The sequence below is a fragment of the Trametes versicolor genome, assembly GCF_000271585.1.
Source record: "Trametes versicolor FP-101664 SS1 unplaced genomic scaffold TRAVEscaffold_9, whole genome shotgun sequence".
Lineage (NCBI taxonomy): Eukaryota > Fungi > Basidiomycota > Agaricomycetes > Polyporales > Polyporaceae > Trametes > Trametes versicolor.
This window is the reverse complement of record NW_007360329.1, coordinates 370,235-383,665: the sequence shown is the minus strand read 5'-3', so window position 1 is coordinate 383,665 and position 13,431 is coordinate 370,235. Positions and strand designations below refer to the sequence as shown.

At 58.3% G+C, this 13,431-nt stretch overlaps 6 protein-coding genes and 1 non-coding gene across 7 annotated transcripts; 3 read left to right on the top strand and 4 right to left on the bottom strand.

Moving 5' to 3' along the window:
* Positions 1 to 365: 365 nt before the first annotated feature.
* Positions 366 to 703, bottom strand: TRAVEDRAFT_89188 (uncharacterized protein; the record flags this gene model as incomplete). Its single annotated transcript, XM_008043119.1, has 2 exons — positions 366 to 607; positions 661 to 703. Coding segments are annotated over 2 exons (285 nt in total), but the record flags the coding sequence as incomplete, so codon positions are not given.
* Positions 704 to 3,779: 3,076 nt separating this feature from the next.
* On the bottom strand, positions 3,780 to 5,455 carry TRAVEDRAFT_151951 (uncharacterized protein; the record flags this gene model as incomplete). Its single annotated transcript, XM_008043118.1, has 3 exons — positions 3,780 to 4,845; positions 4,893 to 5,264; positions 5,329 to 5,455. Coding segments are annotated over 3 exons (1,291 nt in total), but the record flags the coding sequence as incomplete, so codon positions are not given.
* Positions 5,456 to 5,553: 98 nt separating this feature from the next.
* TRAVEDRAFT_t157 lies at positions 5,554 to 5,624 on the top strand. Its single transcript has one exon. It is a non-coding gene; the product is annotated as a tRNA-Gly (tRNA).
* A 2,173-nt stretch (positions 5,625 to 7,797) lies between these two features.
* TRAVEDRAFT_129867 (uncharacterized protein) lies at positions 7,798 to 9,213 on the top strand (the record flags this gene model as incomplete). Its single annotated transcript, XM_008043117.1, has 7 exons — positions 7,798 to 7,887; positions 7,947 to 8,052; positions 8,151 to 8,192; positions 8,252 to 8,326; positions 8,374 to 8,438; positions 8,519 to 9,024; positions 9,081 to 9,213. 7 exons carry the CDS (start codon positions 7,798 to 7,800, stop codon positions 9,211 to 9,213), a joined length of 1,017 nt encoding a protein of 338 aa, XP_008041308.1.
* A 495-nt stretch (positions 9,214 to 9,708) lies between these two features.
* On the top strand, positions 9,709 to 11,125 carry TRAVEDRAFT_50042 (uncharacterized protein; the record flags this gene model as incomplete). The annotated part of the gene is made up of 7 exons (XM_008042875.1): positions 9,709 to 9,795; positions 9,864 to 9,962; positions 10,028 to 10,097; positions 10,163 to 10,237; positions 10,291 to 10,355; positions 10,433 to 10,938; positions 10,993 to 11,125. The coding sequence occupies 7 exons, from the start codon at positions 9,709 to 9,711 to the stop codon at positions 11,123 to 11,125; spliced, it is 1,035 nt and encodes a 344-aa protein (XP_008041066.1).
* Positions 11,126 to 11,403: 278 nt separating this feature from the next.
* Positions 11,404 to 12,435, bottom strand: TRAVEDRAFT_65962 (uncharacterized protein; the record flags this gene model as incomplete). Its single annotated transcript, XM_008043116.1, has 3 exons — positions 11,404 to 11,409; positions 11,474 to 11,901; positions 11,955 to 12,435. The coding sequence occupies 3 exons, from the start codon at positions 12,433 to 12,435 to the stop codon at positions 11,404 to 11,406; spliced, it is 915 nt and encodes a 304-aa protein (XP_008041307.1).
* Positions 12,436 to 12,714: 279 nt separating this feature from the next.
* Positions 12,715 to 13,182, bottom strand: TRAVEDRAFT_80054 (uncharacterized protein; the record flags this gene model as incomplete). Its single annotated transcript, XM_008043115.1, has 1 exon — positions 12,715 to 13,182. A coding segment is annotated over one exon (468 nt), but the record flags the coding sequence as incomplete, so codon positions are not given.
* Positions 13,183 to 13,431: the final 249 nt, after the last annotated feature.

Sequence of the window (13,431 nt, the reverse complement as noted above, 5' to 3'; positions counted from 1 at the left end):
CGCGAGGAAAGCGGTGTCGCCAAGCGAAGATCGTGCGGCTTACCAAGAACGCAGACGGTGCCCGCGCACGTTCCGCGCTCGACATTCGACGTGCAAGCTGCAGGCGTGCTTGGGCGGGGCGATGAGTGTCGAACGATGCCGTGGCAGCGGGCACGATAAATTACAGAGCATGTGCGGTATAGTAAGTGGACGAGTCAGACTATCATACACGGCTAACAATACAGTGGCAGGAACCCGGAACCCCGTCCCGACCGACATCGACGGAAGAAACCCTCTCCCCTCCGGACTGGCTATGAGCGCGCGCGCATGCGCGTGCGCGGTGGGGACAACGAATGGCGCGGGCGATGCGTTTGGTACGCGGGGCGGCGCGCGGCCATGGTGAGCTTCGTGAGGCGCGCCATGACGTCGCGCGCGAGGAAGACCGTGCCCTTGTCCTCCTCATACAGTGTGCAGTGGTCCGCGATCGGCTCGAGGATGTGCATGTCCGCGGGGTGCACGCTTGCGCTGTGCGAGTAGCGGAACTGGGTGATGAACTCGTGCCGGAAGACGGCGACGTCCGCGGCCATGAGCGCGGAGGACATTGCGCCGGGGGCGGGAGCGTCGGGTACTGCGCGTGGGTGAGCCTTTGTTTGCGGTGGCGCGGGTAGGCGGGGGGCTCACCTTGGACGAGACAGATGTCACCCTTTATTTGCGCGAACGCGAATGTGGGCCGCTGTGGTGGCGGTGGTGGGCTCGCAGAGGAGTCCCGGGAGTACGAGCTCGAGGAGCCGGCGGAGGACGACATGGAGTACAAAGGTAATGAGGAGCAGGAGGCTACGGCGGCCATTTGATGCGGTGCGTGGTTTCCGAGTACAGGGGCGCGCGATGCTCAGCGGGCGGGAGTGTGCGGAGAGGGGTGATCTGCGGCGGGAGGACTGAGGGCGGGCTGGAAAGGAGGGGAGGGCGGCGGAAGCAGGCGGGGTTTTATAGAAGGCGACATCGCACGCATCGGCCACGCGGAAAGAGGAAGGTTCTGGTGGAGGCAGAGCGAGAACGAACAACATCCGCTTCGCCCTCCTCGAATAGCCTGCAGCGCTTCGCCCCATCATCATCCCACCCGTCATTCGCGAATTCCTCCCATCTCAGATCCCGCCGAGAACGCTGTCCCCTCCGCAGCCGCCCTCTCCCTCGGACGCTCCTTGCGCGTCTCCTGCACCGCTCCCTGCGTCTCGCCCGCGACTCGTTGCATCGGCCTCGCATCGATGCTGCTGATGCCCCCCTCGCGTGCCCCTCACCCACCTCAGGTCCAACGGAAGCTCGCGCGAGCAGCTGATAAGGCCGCACCAGCCTCCGCAGAGGCCGGAACGGGCGAGTGCGGCTCGGGAACCTACGCACTTGGACCGCGAGTGCCGTAGCGTATCGGCCGGCGCTGTCAAGGACCCTGTTCCAAGCGCCTCCCGTCGACGGCGCAAATCTGAAATCATACTGGCCACCGCCGGGAGGAGGTGGTCGCATCGTTCCGATCGGGCGGGCACGGACTGCTGTCAACATGACACGCTGCGCGCACCAGCGTCTCTCCGTCCACGCAGATCCCGTCTGCCTGCGACCCGTCGCGCGAGCTCGGAGTTGCACCGTCCACCGCCCGCTGTTGCCGTCGCTGCACACCCATTCACTCGCGCGGAGGGCTTATCGCGTCCGCGCTCCCACCGCGACGACCCCTCGGCCGTACATGGTCTCGCCGCACCCAATCTGCGTCATGCGGCCTCGCCCGGCTGCCGCGGCATGCAACGCTGCGCACGCGAGCCTGCACTCCCTCCTGCGCGCGTCCTCAGATGACCGCGTCCCGCACGCCTCGACCCGCGCCGGACGCCTGATGCGCGTTCGTTCCTCCACACTTCCTTTACGCTCGCGCGCCGCACCCGAGAGCTATCGATAGCCAGAGGGGCCTCGAGGCCGCACGAGCCCCGAGGATCCCAGTATCGCGCAGCCCGGCCGGCCTGACAAAGACGTGCAAGTGACCCGCTTCGTACGCGCCCGCGCGTCTCACGCGACACGCCCTTCGCGGGCGCGCACCCACAGCGTTCTGCTTCGGACTCCGGTCGGTGGTTCTGGCGTCGGCACCTGTACGCGCGCAGGCGCGCAGAGGTCGATGCGCCTAGACGTTGCAAAGTTAGCGCTGGACGTACAACGTCGGGTACGGTATCGGCGGAAGAACGGTGAAGTTGCCAATGCTACGTACGCGGGGAACATACCGTCCCCCGGTACAATGCACGGGCACGCACGAGCCTCCCGTCGCCCCGGCCGTTCTCTGCCAGACGGTGGCGCGAGCGTGGTAGCAGGCATACTCAGACGGCCTGTGTGCAGTAGCCACGCCGCGGCGTCTCCTTCATCTCGGTGCGGCGGACCAGGACCTTCACAGGAAGACGCGGTCCGCGTGATGGGCCGCCATTTCCTTCGCACCTTCTGCGCTCTCGTCCGCAGTGGCACCGGCCCTCGACGACGCTCCCCGGTGGGACTGCAAGCGACGCGCATTCTATTCGGGTGGAGCGATCGCCGCCAAGCGTTCCCGCGCGCCCTGCCCGGCTTCCCACCTCGACGCAGCGCTGCGGACCCTTGAGAGCAGAAGCCCGCGTGCGCAGCGCGCAGGCGCCCTCCGCCTGGGGCAGGGTGTTCGTGCGGAACATGGAGCGCGGTATGTACCTTGGAGCAGCCCGCGCTGGCCGCGAAGTCAACGCATTAGCCGGGGGCGTCGAGAGGGGCGGTGTGCGGCGCCGGGCGAAGGGCTGCTGCAATCTTCCAGGCCCATGGAAAGGCTCCTGGCGCGCGGGACGGCCAATGGGAGCGTGCCCAATGGCAGACTTGTTCAAGCAAGCTTCAAGGGCACGCCGCACCTCCCGCGGGGAATCAGGGATCAGGAATGCGCGAGGGGCGAAGGCCGAGCGGGGTCCGACGAACACTGGAGGTTGGGCGATATGTCCGGCCGAGCGGGGTACCGAAGCTCGATGCACCCAAACCTTCTCGTCTGCCTTACGAGTGACGTGCACGTGCGTCTAGGCGGATGCAGATGCGAATAGACAGGGTTTGAGGGACGCGCTGAGCGCTGAAGCCTGGGGGACATCAGCAGTGCGGTGCAGGACGAGTCAATACAAACAGACGTGCAGCGCCAGGGCCAGTGGTCTCTGCGGCTGATGAGGGTGATACGATCGCGACGAAGCTCTGAAGAGACGCTGTGCGGAGTTGGCATCGTTTGGAACTTGGGCGGTGTGCTTCCGAGAGACGAGACCCTGCGAGACGGATGTCGCCATCCTCGGATTGTGGGGACGTGTGTACAGGGATGCATTGAGATTGAGGCTGGCAGTGTAGACGGGTCCTATAGAGCACAGATATCCGGATATCCAGATAAATGGAATCCCACTGGCGCACTTGCTTGGATCCCTGGAATCTGGCACCGCCCCAGGAAGCATGCTCGCCCTCTTCGACCGGCTTCCTCGCAAGGGGTGCGGAACAGCAGAGAAGAGCGGTCGTGCAATCTGTTGACCGTACCGCGCTCGCGTTAGGCATGGATGGATCCGGTATCAAACGCAGGGACGCACCATAAATGATTCAGCACTCGCAACTTGATAGTTTGATTGAGTTCATGCGGGGTGGGCATCGCACCCTCCGCGGCCGTGTCGTGGTGTGATCAGCGACGCCAGGCGGTGGGAAATGAGTGATCAGTCCAACAAGCCGTCAGTCGTGGCAGGGCCCGCGTACAAGACAGGCGTCTTGTCTGTTGACCGGAGCCCGCTGTTTGACGGTGGCAACTGCTGTCGACGGCGGCGAATAGCCTCGTGTCTCCGTCAAGTCAAAACGGCTGTGTGACTGTCGCGCTGAGGAACGATCAATTGCATATACACGGTCAAGAACGAAGACATTACGACGGATAAAACGGCGGCAGCTTGTACGCTAGCTGATATCGTACACAAGTCCGGACACAGCGTCTCATCACGCCGTTATCGTACAACGACATCTGGCGACCATTCGGGTCCTGTCCGCCTCGCAGGGGCGGCATAGCTAGGCAGGGTCGCATGGCGACTATGACGGCGGCTGGGGCGTGCTTTTCTCTCGATCTTCGTCCGGCCTGTCGAAAGCGTCGACTGCGGGGGGCGGATCGTCATCCTCAACTGCTTCTGGGAGGCTAATGCTTCCTGAACGGGGGCGCGGGACCAGCACGCCCGTCTCCGCAATCCGAGCCCCGCGCTCGACGCTCGCCCGGCGGCTATGTGTCTGGCTCCCATTCCTGCCGCGCAGGCTCCCGTTCTCGACGACGCGCCGCTCGAAGCTCCCGCGCCTGTGGAACGAGCTCCGGCGGCTGTTCAATGATTCGACCGGGGAGGGGGTGCCGTCGTGGTCCCGCGGGATGGCGATTGCCTGGTGTAGTGATGTAGCGGGGGAGCCGAAGGAGGAGGAGAGTGAGGGGGGCGGGACGAGGGGATATGACAGTGTGCGCGGGGCACCGATCGTGAACGCGGGCGGGCTCACTGCAGCGGACGGAGGGGTTGTCATGTTGGTTGCGGCGCTAGCATAGCTCGCTGGGAAGGGGGAGTTGCTGGCGGGTGAGAAAGGAAAGGGGGACGTGCTTGTCGACGACGGCGAATGCGAAAGGGGTGTGGTGGACTCTGAGGAGATTATATTTGAAGGGCGCCGGATTTGGGACGACGGCCGGGGTATTGGAACCGCTGAGGCCTGTCGATTGGAGGGAGCAGACGGAATATGGATTGAGCTGGATGGCGACCCAGAGGTAGAGGAATGTGACCGCCGGTGGGTAGGCTGGGAGTATGGATCCGACTGGTGCAGCCCGATGAGGTTATCCACCGGAAGCCCAAGCTGGCATAATATCAGATACATGCAGCACACTGGAATATTGTACTCACTCGCCGCCGATGTTGAATGAGCTCCTCCCTGTACACCTCGTTTAGCCGGGAGATCCTGACAAAATCCTGCTCCGTCTCGACCAAGCGATTCCTTAGCGCCTCATTCTCTCGCCTGAGTGCATCGAGGATGGTATCGGAAGCCGGCGCTGGTCCACTCCCATTCAGCAAGTATCCAAGTTGTAGCCCGGTGGACCTTGAGTCATATGGGGATGCGTTGCCGTTGGTATGTGAGGGTCCTGCGTGCTGTTGCTGTTGCTGTTGTTGCTGCTGCTGGGCAAGGCGAAGTGCTGAGATTTCCCTCGAAAGCTTATTCACATGAGATTCGGACTCTTGCTCAAGGACATTCTCCAGCTCGATTTTCTCTTCACGCAGCTAACGGAGCGTACGGTGGCGTCGATTAGCTGAGTGTGCAGTGTTAGGTGCTCTTAGGGCGCACCTGCTCCAGTTTCCTAGAGAGAACGTTGATGATGCGCTCCTCCTCCGCTTCATATTGATATATGAGGTCTTCGCGGCTGCTAGAACTCGTCGACGAGAAACGGCGGATGGGAGGCGAGACAGACATGGCGACCCTCCTCTCCCAAGCTTTCTCCGCAGACGTCACTTTCGCCGGCAGCACCCAACGGAGAATGTCAATATAACAACAACATGTATTTTTTTCAAGGCATTAATGGGGTAGTGGTAACCTGGGTCGTTGCCATCGACCCGCCGGGGGTTCGATTCCCCCTTAATGCATGTATCTTTGCTCGCAAACGCATTGTTTTTGGTAGTCTGCTTGCGTTAGAGGGGCAGAACCGGAGGGTCCAACATCATAATTTGTCAGCAAGAAATTGATCTCCGACGACGCGTCAAGATCTATACACAGGCACACTTGACGCGTCGCGCGCGAGACGCGTCCGGTCTTTCGTCAAAAACTAGCCCTACTGCTACGTTCGTCCTACGATGAAGACAGACATTAGTGATAAATTAGTGCAGCGCATTGCGCAGGAGCTTACTAGGCTCTTCTCGTGTTATGGGAATCTCCAAGGCTCGCACCAATCTCTGGTTCATGTATTATTCATGGTAAATGCGCCATGTAGGCCGCTATAGACAACATCGGGGCACTGAGTGCATGTGTATGAGAGAATATATCAGTGCGCGGCCACGCAACCCACGCGGTACGCCAACACGAACGCACCGACGGCGCGAAGCTCAAGCTAACGGAGCAACTCTGAAATCTGCCTCAGCAGCAGGGGGTCATTCCAGTGCATGACCCTACAAGCATAGAACTCTCTAGACAATACCTACATATATGCATGTCAAGTATATGTGCGTGAAATTGGTCAGTACGTTGCTCCGTTGTTTTGCGGTCTGAACAGCGATGGATGTTTAGCAAGTCGGCTGAAAGATGCTTCTACAGCGATCTACACGACGAAAACGCCGTCAAAAATGACAAAACTGAGTCCTTCAATACACAAACAGTGTAGTACACGGTTTACCGCGTTCCAGATGCTATTTTATCGCAACAAAACCGAACGTAGCACAAGAGTGCGGTAGGGAGCAAACCGACGAGTCGTCGACGCCCATATTTCCCCGTTTGGAAACGTCCATATATGGGAAACACGTGCCTTCTCAATATGGAAGAGTCCCAATTAGGAGCGTCGGATCACTCGGCATCGAAGAAGTGGGACCCTCCAGTGTTGAGGGCGCGTTTGAAAGCAGACGTTAGTGTGATCGTCCTCCCCTCCTCGACAAGATCACACATCGTCTGCCTAGGGGAGACAATGTTTTTGGTGTTTCCACTTGCATAAAACAACACGTTGACTTGCGTCGACTGCCATTTATTCTGGAACCTCGCAAGCCCATCAGTTGTCCAATGTGCAATTTCCACTGTCTGACTTTTACGGAAAAAATTAGAGGCGGAATATGTCGCTCGAGCCGTCAAAAGTCTAGAGGGGGGCCGGTAAGGCCGTGATTCACAAGTGTATCAGCTGGTAGTTAACCCCCGGTCAAACGTTAAACGTTGAGTGTTATAAGTATGCGAGGCGACGTAGCATGTAATCATCATCTATTCGGCGCATGAACGAAGAAGTTCGCGAGGGTTCATGATAAAAACGTAGGTATATCGTGTCGTGTCCGTATCGTACGTTATTCACGAAACGGATGGCTTGTCAGATGTGCGAGACCGCAGAACAGCACATCTACCTACAAATAGCCCCCTAGAAACCCGACTCGCTACTAAACGCGATTGTCGGGGTCGCCTGAGACAAAGTGCGCGCCAGTGGTTCCAGAACGGGCGTCCCCGACGCGGACGAGCCAATGGTACGAGTCGCTGCATACACCGACACATCAACCGACCCTAGGTCTCGAGTGAGTGCCGGTCTCTTAGGAGATGCATCGCTCCCGAATGCTAGAAACAAACAACCACGCTGTGTAGGAATTGAGGCTCGTACTGGAATGTGTCGTCATGGTATGTGGACAAGAGCAAACTACAATAAGCGCCCGTGTACATGACTTGTTTTAGGATGACCAGGTTCGAAAAACCCACATCGTTACGACCAACATACCTCGACGCGGACAGAAAAGCCACAGGAAGTACGAGGTCATACTAATTATATTATACTAATTATGTTGTGTCCTGAACCGGACGCGGTATGGGCTTCCAATGCTAGATTTCCGGCCCGGGCGGATACAGCGCACCGCTAACACCTGCGATCGGCGCCGCGTGAGTCTCTGTGCAAGGCGACGCTCCGTCCGGCCTCCCGTCTCAACCACAAGCGGGTGTATTTTTGTGTGAGCTGAACACCTTTGAGCAGTCTGCACGGATACGAGAACTTGGTCCACTCGAATGGTCGCTGCTGCAACAATCCGCCCTATCGAGCGTCTAGGAACCATCACCTCCCACCTTCGTTCTCAAGATCCAGTCACCATGTCTACTCCCCGACGTACTAAGGTCGTTGTTGCCCGCGATTTAGGGCCCAATGTCATGCCGCTGCTGTTGGAGCATCCCGAGTTGGAGGTGGGTGCGTCGACAGCGGTGTAGCAGCAAGTCACTGAGTCTGATGGCGTACGGAGTAGGTTATCGCTTGGCCGTATGACACGAAGCCGTGCGACCGCAAGTGGCTGCTTGAGAACATACCCGGCGCGTCTGGTGTCCTTGTGATGCTATCTGACAAGGTAAGGAGTCTCCGCAAATCGAGTCGTAAATCCTCTGGACTATGCTCAGGCTGACAGTACTACTTGATGGCATGCAGGTCGACGCGGAGCTTTTGGACACCGCAGGACCTAGCTTACAAGTCGTATCGACAATGTCCGTTGGATATGGTATGCAACTGTTCTTCTTAGATATCAGCAGAGACACTTAGACTTTTGATGAAACACAGAGCACGTACAAATCCCCGAGCTTAGGACACGCAACATCAAGCTGGGATACACTCCGGACGTTCTAACCGAGGCTGGTACGGTTACAGCGACTCGCCCGTGTTCATGCTTGACAATATCGTAGTGGCCGATCTGTCGATCATGCTCGCCCTGATGGCTGGGCGAAACGTCAAGGAAACTACCGAGGTGGTCCAAACAGGACAGGTAAGCGTTATTGACTAGGTCAAGGGAAGGTTCACTCTAAATCCCATACGTTTCCCGCAACCCAGTGGCCCAACTTCGTCTGGTCACCTTTCGGATTCTGCGGCCCACAGCTCAGCGCGAACCCCGTTAACCCGAAACCTACCGCCGGATTTATCGGCTTTGGACGCATTGCGCAGGCAACCCTGGCTCGCCTTGTGCCATTTGGCTTCGCTCGCTGCCTTTACACTGCAAACCCCTCCACACCGCCTGACGCGAAAGCCGACGCCCAAGTGGCTGCAAAGTACGGCGTGAAGGAGGTCCGGCGCGTGGACCTCGCCGAGCTTGCGCGGGAGAGCGACGTCGTGTTCGTGCTTGCTCCAGGCGGCGTCTCGACGCACCACATCGTCGACGAAGCATTCCTGAGGCAGATGAAGAAGACTGCGGTGCTGGTGAACACCAGCCGCGGGACGTTGGTCGATTCGGATGCACTGTCGAAAGCTCTCCACGAAGGCTGGCTTTACGGGGCTGGGATTGACGTCGTCGAAGGCGAGCCGAAGGTTGATCAGAATCATCCGCTTGTGACGGCACCCAGGTAGGACCTGCGCCTCGTACTTATTACGCTTGGTTGACTGTTGTCTGCGCCTGCAGATGTATCGTTTTGCCTCATATTGCGAGTGCGACCACGGAGACACGTCTTCAAATGGCGACCTTGGCGGCAAATAACTTGATCAACGGGGTCTTGGGTGCACAGATGCCCGTAGAGTTGAACATCACCCGGTAGACTGGAATGATCATACAGGTAAGTATTTACTCCCAGTGTGCATGGGCCGAACTGACCGATTGCCAGTGTAGCATCTATATATGTGTTTGTACAATATCAGTCACGAGGGGACCAATCTACATGAGAACCTGGCACACACTGCGCGCGCTCCGTGTCATTGTGGCGTTCACCTTTCATTGTTGTACGCCGTGGTTCCAATCATTTCTAACCCTCGACGCGTGGCTCCAGCCTGAGGTATACTGACAAGTGACGGTATAAATAATAGGACACCGATCGGATCGGATAGATCGGCCCGACAAAGTACTCGCTGATGAAGCTTAGCTTTGGCCAGGCTTGCCTCATCCTGGCTCCTGACTCGGAAGCCAAGCGGTCGACTCACACTCAGAATTTGTGTCCCTTACGCTGTAGATCAGCAACTCCTCTCATTGAACTTGAACGTTCGAACTCGCCAGGAACCTATCACCTTTCATCACCTCCCTTCGGATAAGTTCATTCATGGCTACCCCTCGTCGCAAGGTCGTGGTGGCCCGGAATCTAGGGCCTGACGTCATGTCGTTACTGAATGATCATCCCGAGCTGGAGGTGAGTAGTTCGGGACGTTTATTGCAGCGATTGTTCGGCCTGCTGAAGTTGATCGGTTTATCCTCCAGGTCATTGCTTGGCCACATGAAAACAAGCCGTGCGACCGCAAGTGGTTGCTTGAAAACATACCCGGAGCGTACGGTGTTCTCGTCATGTACTTTGATAAGGTAAGGTATACGCAGTGCGGACCCGATATCTCCGAATTAAACTAATCCAAGTCGATGTTGTGCAGGTTGATGTGGAACTTCTAGAGGCTGCCGGGTCCAGCTTACGGGCGGTGTCAACGTTTTCTGTCGGCTACGGTGTGTTGCAACGTCTCTCTCAGGAAGCAATCGGTAACTCCGGTGCTAAAACACATCCAATTTAGAGCACATAAATGTTCCTGAACTTGTCAAGCGCGGTATCAAGCTCGGGTACACTCCAGACGTCCTAACCGATTCTAGTACGATATCTGGCATGCAAATAGGCCGGTACCGCAGACTGACCTTGTCGCAGTGGCCGACATGTCAATAATGCTCGCCCTCATGGCGGGACGTAATGTCAAGCAAACACACGAGATAGTAAACACGGGACAGGCGAGTGCCGTCTAGCACATCTATCATATCTGACTTGCTCAATTCGCTTTTTTGGATCTCAGTGGCCTGCATTCGTATGGTCTCCCTTCGGATTTTGTGGCCCGCAAATCAGCGCGAACCCCGTCAACCCCAAACCTACTGCGGGGTTCATCGGATTCGGACGCATCGCACACGCGACCCTCGCTCGTCTCATCCCTTTCGGCTTTGCTCGCTGTCTCTACACTGGGAATCCTGCGACCCCTCCTAACGCCGCTGCCGACGCCAAGGTCGCTGAAAAATATGGCGTGAAGGAAGTACGGCGCACAGACCTGTCAGAGCTCGCCCGAGAGAGCGACGTCGTGTTCGCGCTCGCCCCCGGGGGACCATCGACGTTCCACATCATCGACGAGGCGTTCCTGAAGCAGATGAAGAAGACTGCGGTGCTGGTCAACACGGGTCGGGGGACGCTGATTGACTCGGACGCCCTCGCGAAGGCCCTGCAGGAAGGATGGCTATACGGAGCTGGTCTTGATGTCGTCGAGGGCGAACCAGGGATCACCCAGGATCATCCGCTGGTCAAATCACCGAGGTAAGTATCTCGCACATAGATCAAAGTCTACATCATCAATGACTGTTTCCACAGGTGTATCATATTGCCTCACGTGGGCAGCGCGACCACGGAGACGCGTCTCCAAATGGGGACGTTAGCGGCAAACAACCTGATCAACGGGGTGTTGGGTACACCAATGCCCGTAGAACTGAACACGTCTCATTAGACGGGAAGATATGCGAACACGCGATTCACATATAGATCATACACTATACTTATAGATCGTCGATGTCGTGCAAGTACTATACATCTGTACAATATGACCCAGTTTTCATGGCCTCCATCTGTCGGCATCGTGCCATCCCAAACCATATGTCCGCCTCAGCAACCGGACAGCCCGGCGCGCTGCCTGGCCGTGTTCCTCTCGCGCCTGTCTTTCTTCGTCGTCCGAGCCCCCTTCTGCGGGGTCCCCTGCGCTCGTTCCGACCACCCATGCGTCCGTAATCATTCCTGTTAGTGCATCAACGAGTCCGGGTGAGATGGCATGTCTATCTCGTCCCGATAGAGCGACGACCGCCTCGGCGCATTCTGCGAGCATGGCCATAGTAGGCCGGCAATCCGCCGCGCGCGCGACAGGGATTGAGAAGAAGTCTTCCAGGTCGAGCAGGGCACCAATTACCGCAGGCCGGATGGACGTGTACTCGTCCCTGCCAGATCCGTTTTCAGAGCCTACCCCGGGTAGCGTACCGCCATTGGCCATCGGCTCGGAATACAAAAGCGACAAAGTACTCGCCCTAGAGGCGGGCGCTGTGTGCGGATCGTCCAGGGCGTAAGGAGTTAGCTTGTGGATGATGTCGGGAGCCACCGTGGTAGACCCGCTTCCTATTACTCCGTGCGCGAGCGTAGCAGATGCCCGGATGACCATGCAGCTGGCCTGCACGAACCGGTAGGGCGAGTTGTCGGCCCGCATCTTCTTGCTGTATGCGCAGAATGCCACAATGGCTATGCACATGATTAGATGCTAGGGAGGTGTTGGAGCAAATATGGAGGCTTACATGTTGGACCCACAGCTTGGAAACGGGGGAAGAGCTTGAACATCAAGTGGAACGCGCGTTCGCGCACAAAATTCGTCGGTGGAAGCCGAGATTCCCCAGGATTTATGACACCCGCGAGGACCTCAAACGTCCGTCCCAGCAGCGCATGAGTGGCAGGATCAATCGACGACGAGCTCCCTGTGAGTCCCGGAATGGCACGGACCAACCGGTGCATGGTCGTCAATAGGTGTTGGCGCGGCTCATCCGCCTCGTCCTCCGCCTCGTCTTGGTTCAGCCGGTGAAGCACGTCTAGGAGGAGGTGCATGAGCGTCACCGTACCCTTGTCTCCCGCGTCGAGCGCGCCGAGCTCCCAGTACGGCAGCCCGTAGATCACGCGTGGGGCGCGCCGGAGCAGGATGCGGTCGAGACAGCGGAGCGCCGCGCGCGGCTCGATGTCGCCCATGCACGGACGCACGACCGCGTGCAGGAACGCGTCGTCCATAAACGTCGCGTCCGCGCTCGCGAGCGTCGCGTCGTCGAGCGTCGACGCGGTCCCGTTCGCACGCGCCTGCTCGCGCTCCTTCCAGCTTGCGAACGGCCGACTGAGAGAGACCTCGTACAGCCACGCGCGGAACGCGCCCGAGAGCTTGTTGTGGACGATCGTCGGGAGGTCGAGGCGACTCGCGAGCGGGTCCACGGCGGTCCCGGGGTGGTGCAGGTGTCCGTAGAAGCTCGTAGCGGCTGCTACAATCGCGCGCTTTGTCGACTGGATTAATATGCACAGGAGCCAGGACTGCGGGGACTTGTAAGGGCAGTCTGCGTACAGCGGTGGGGTGAGGGTCGTCATTGCGGCGAAGAGGGCAGCAACAGCGACGATGCCGGACACGACCGCGGCCACAATGTGGTTGAGAGACCACAGCAGGTCGATTAGCCCAGCGAAGAACAGCACGAGCGCCAGTTGGAGGAGCATCGGGAGGAAAAGGATAATCTCGGGTACATGCCACCTCTCAAGACCTGCGTGGCGGTATTGGCGGATCCGGATGCTTTCACGAGAGATGTTGGCAGAGCCCGCGAGATACTCCCTCAGCCATTGCTTCACGAGCAGCCCCAGGGACGCCGAGAGCAGTGCGCACACTAGGGCGGAGAACCACCAAGTGTTGAGGCGCACAGCAAGCGGGGTAGCACGAAAGGGCGGAAGCAGCGTTGCGGAGTCCGTCGGATGTGTCGAGTGTTGAACTTCTGTGTCTACGGCTGTGCCGGACCGGGAGTGGCAGTGATAGTGGCTGTGCGTCTACCATACGCCAGCATGGACTTTCCTACTTACCATATACGTACATTCTTTTGTTCTGTACTTACTTGGCATCCTGCCATCCCTCACATGATTCTGGTACGTTCTACGATGTTCCGGACTATTCTAGACAGCGTCCGGATTACTCGCATTACTCAGCCATGGACTATCCTGACCTTATGTCGATTATGCTCCCTTACTCAGTCGTTA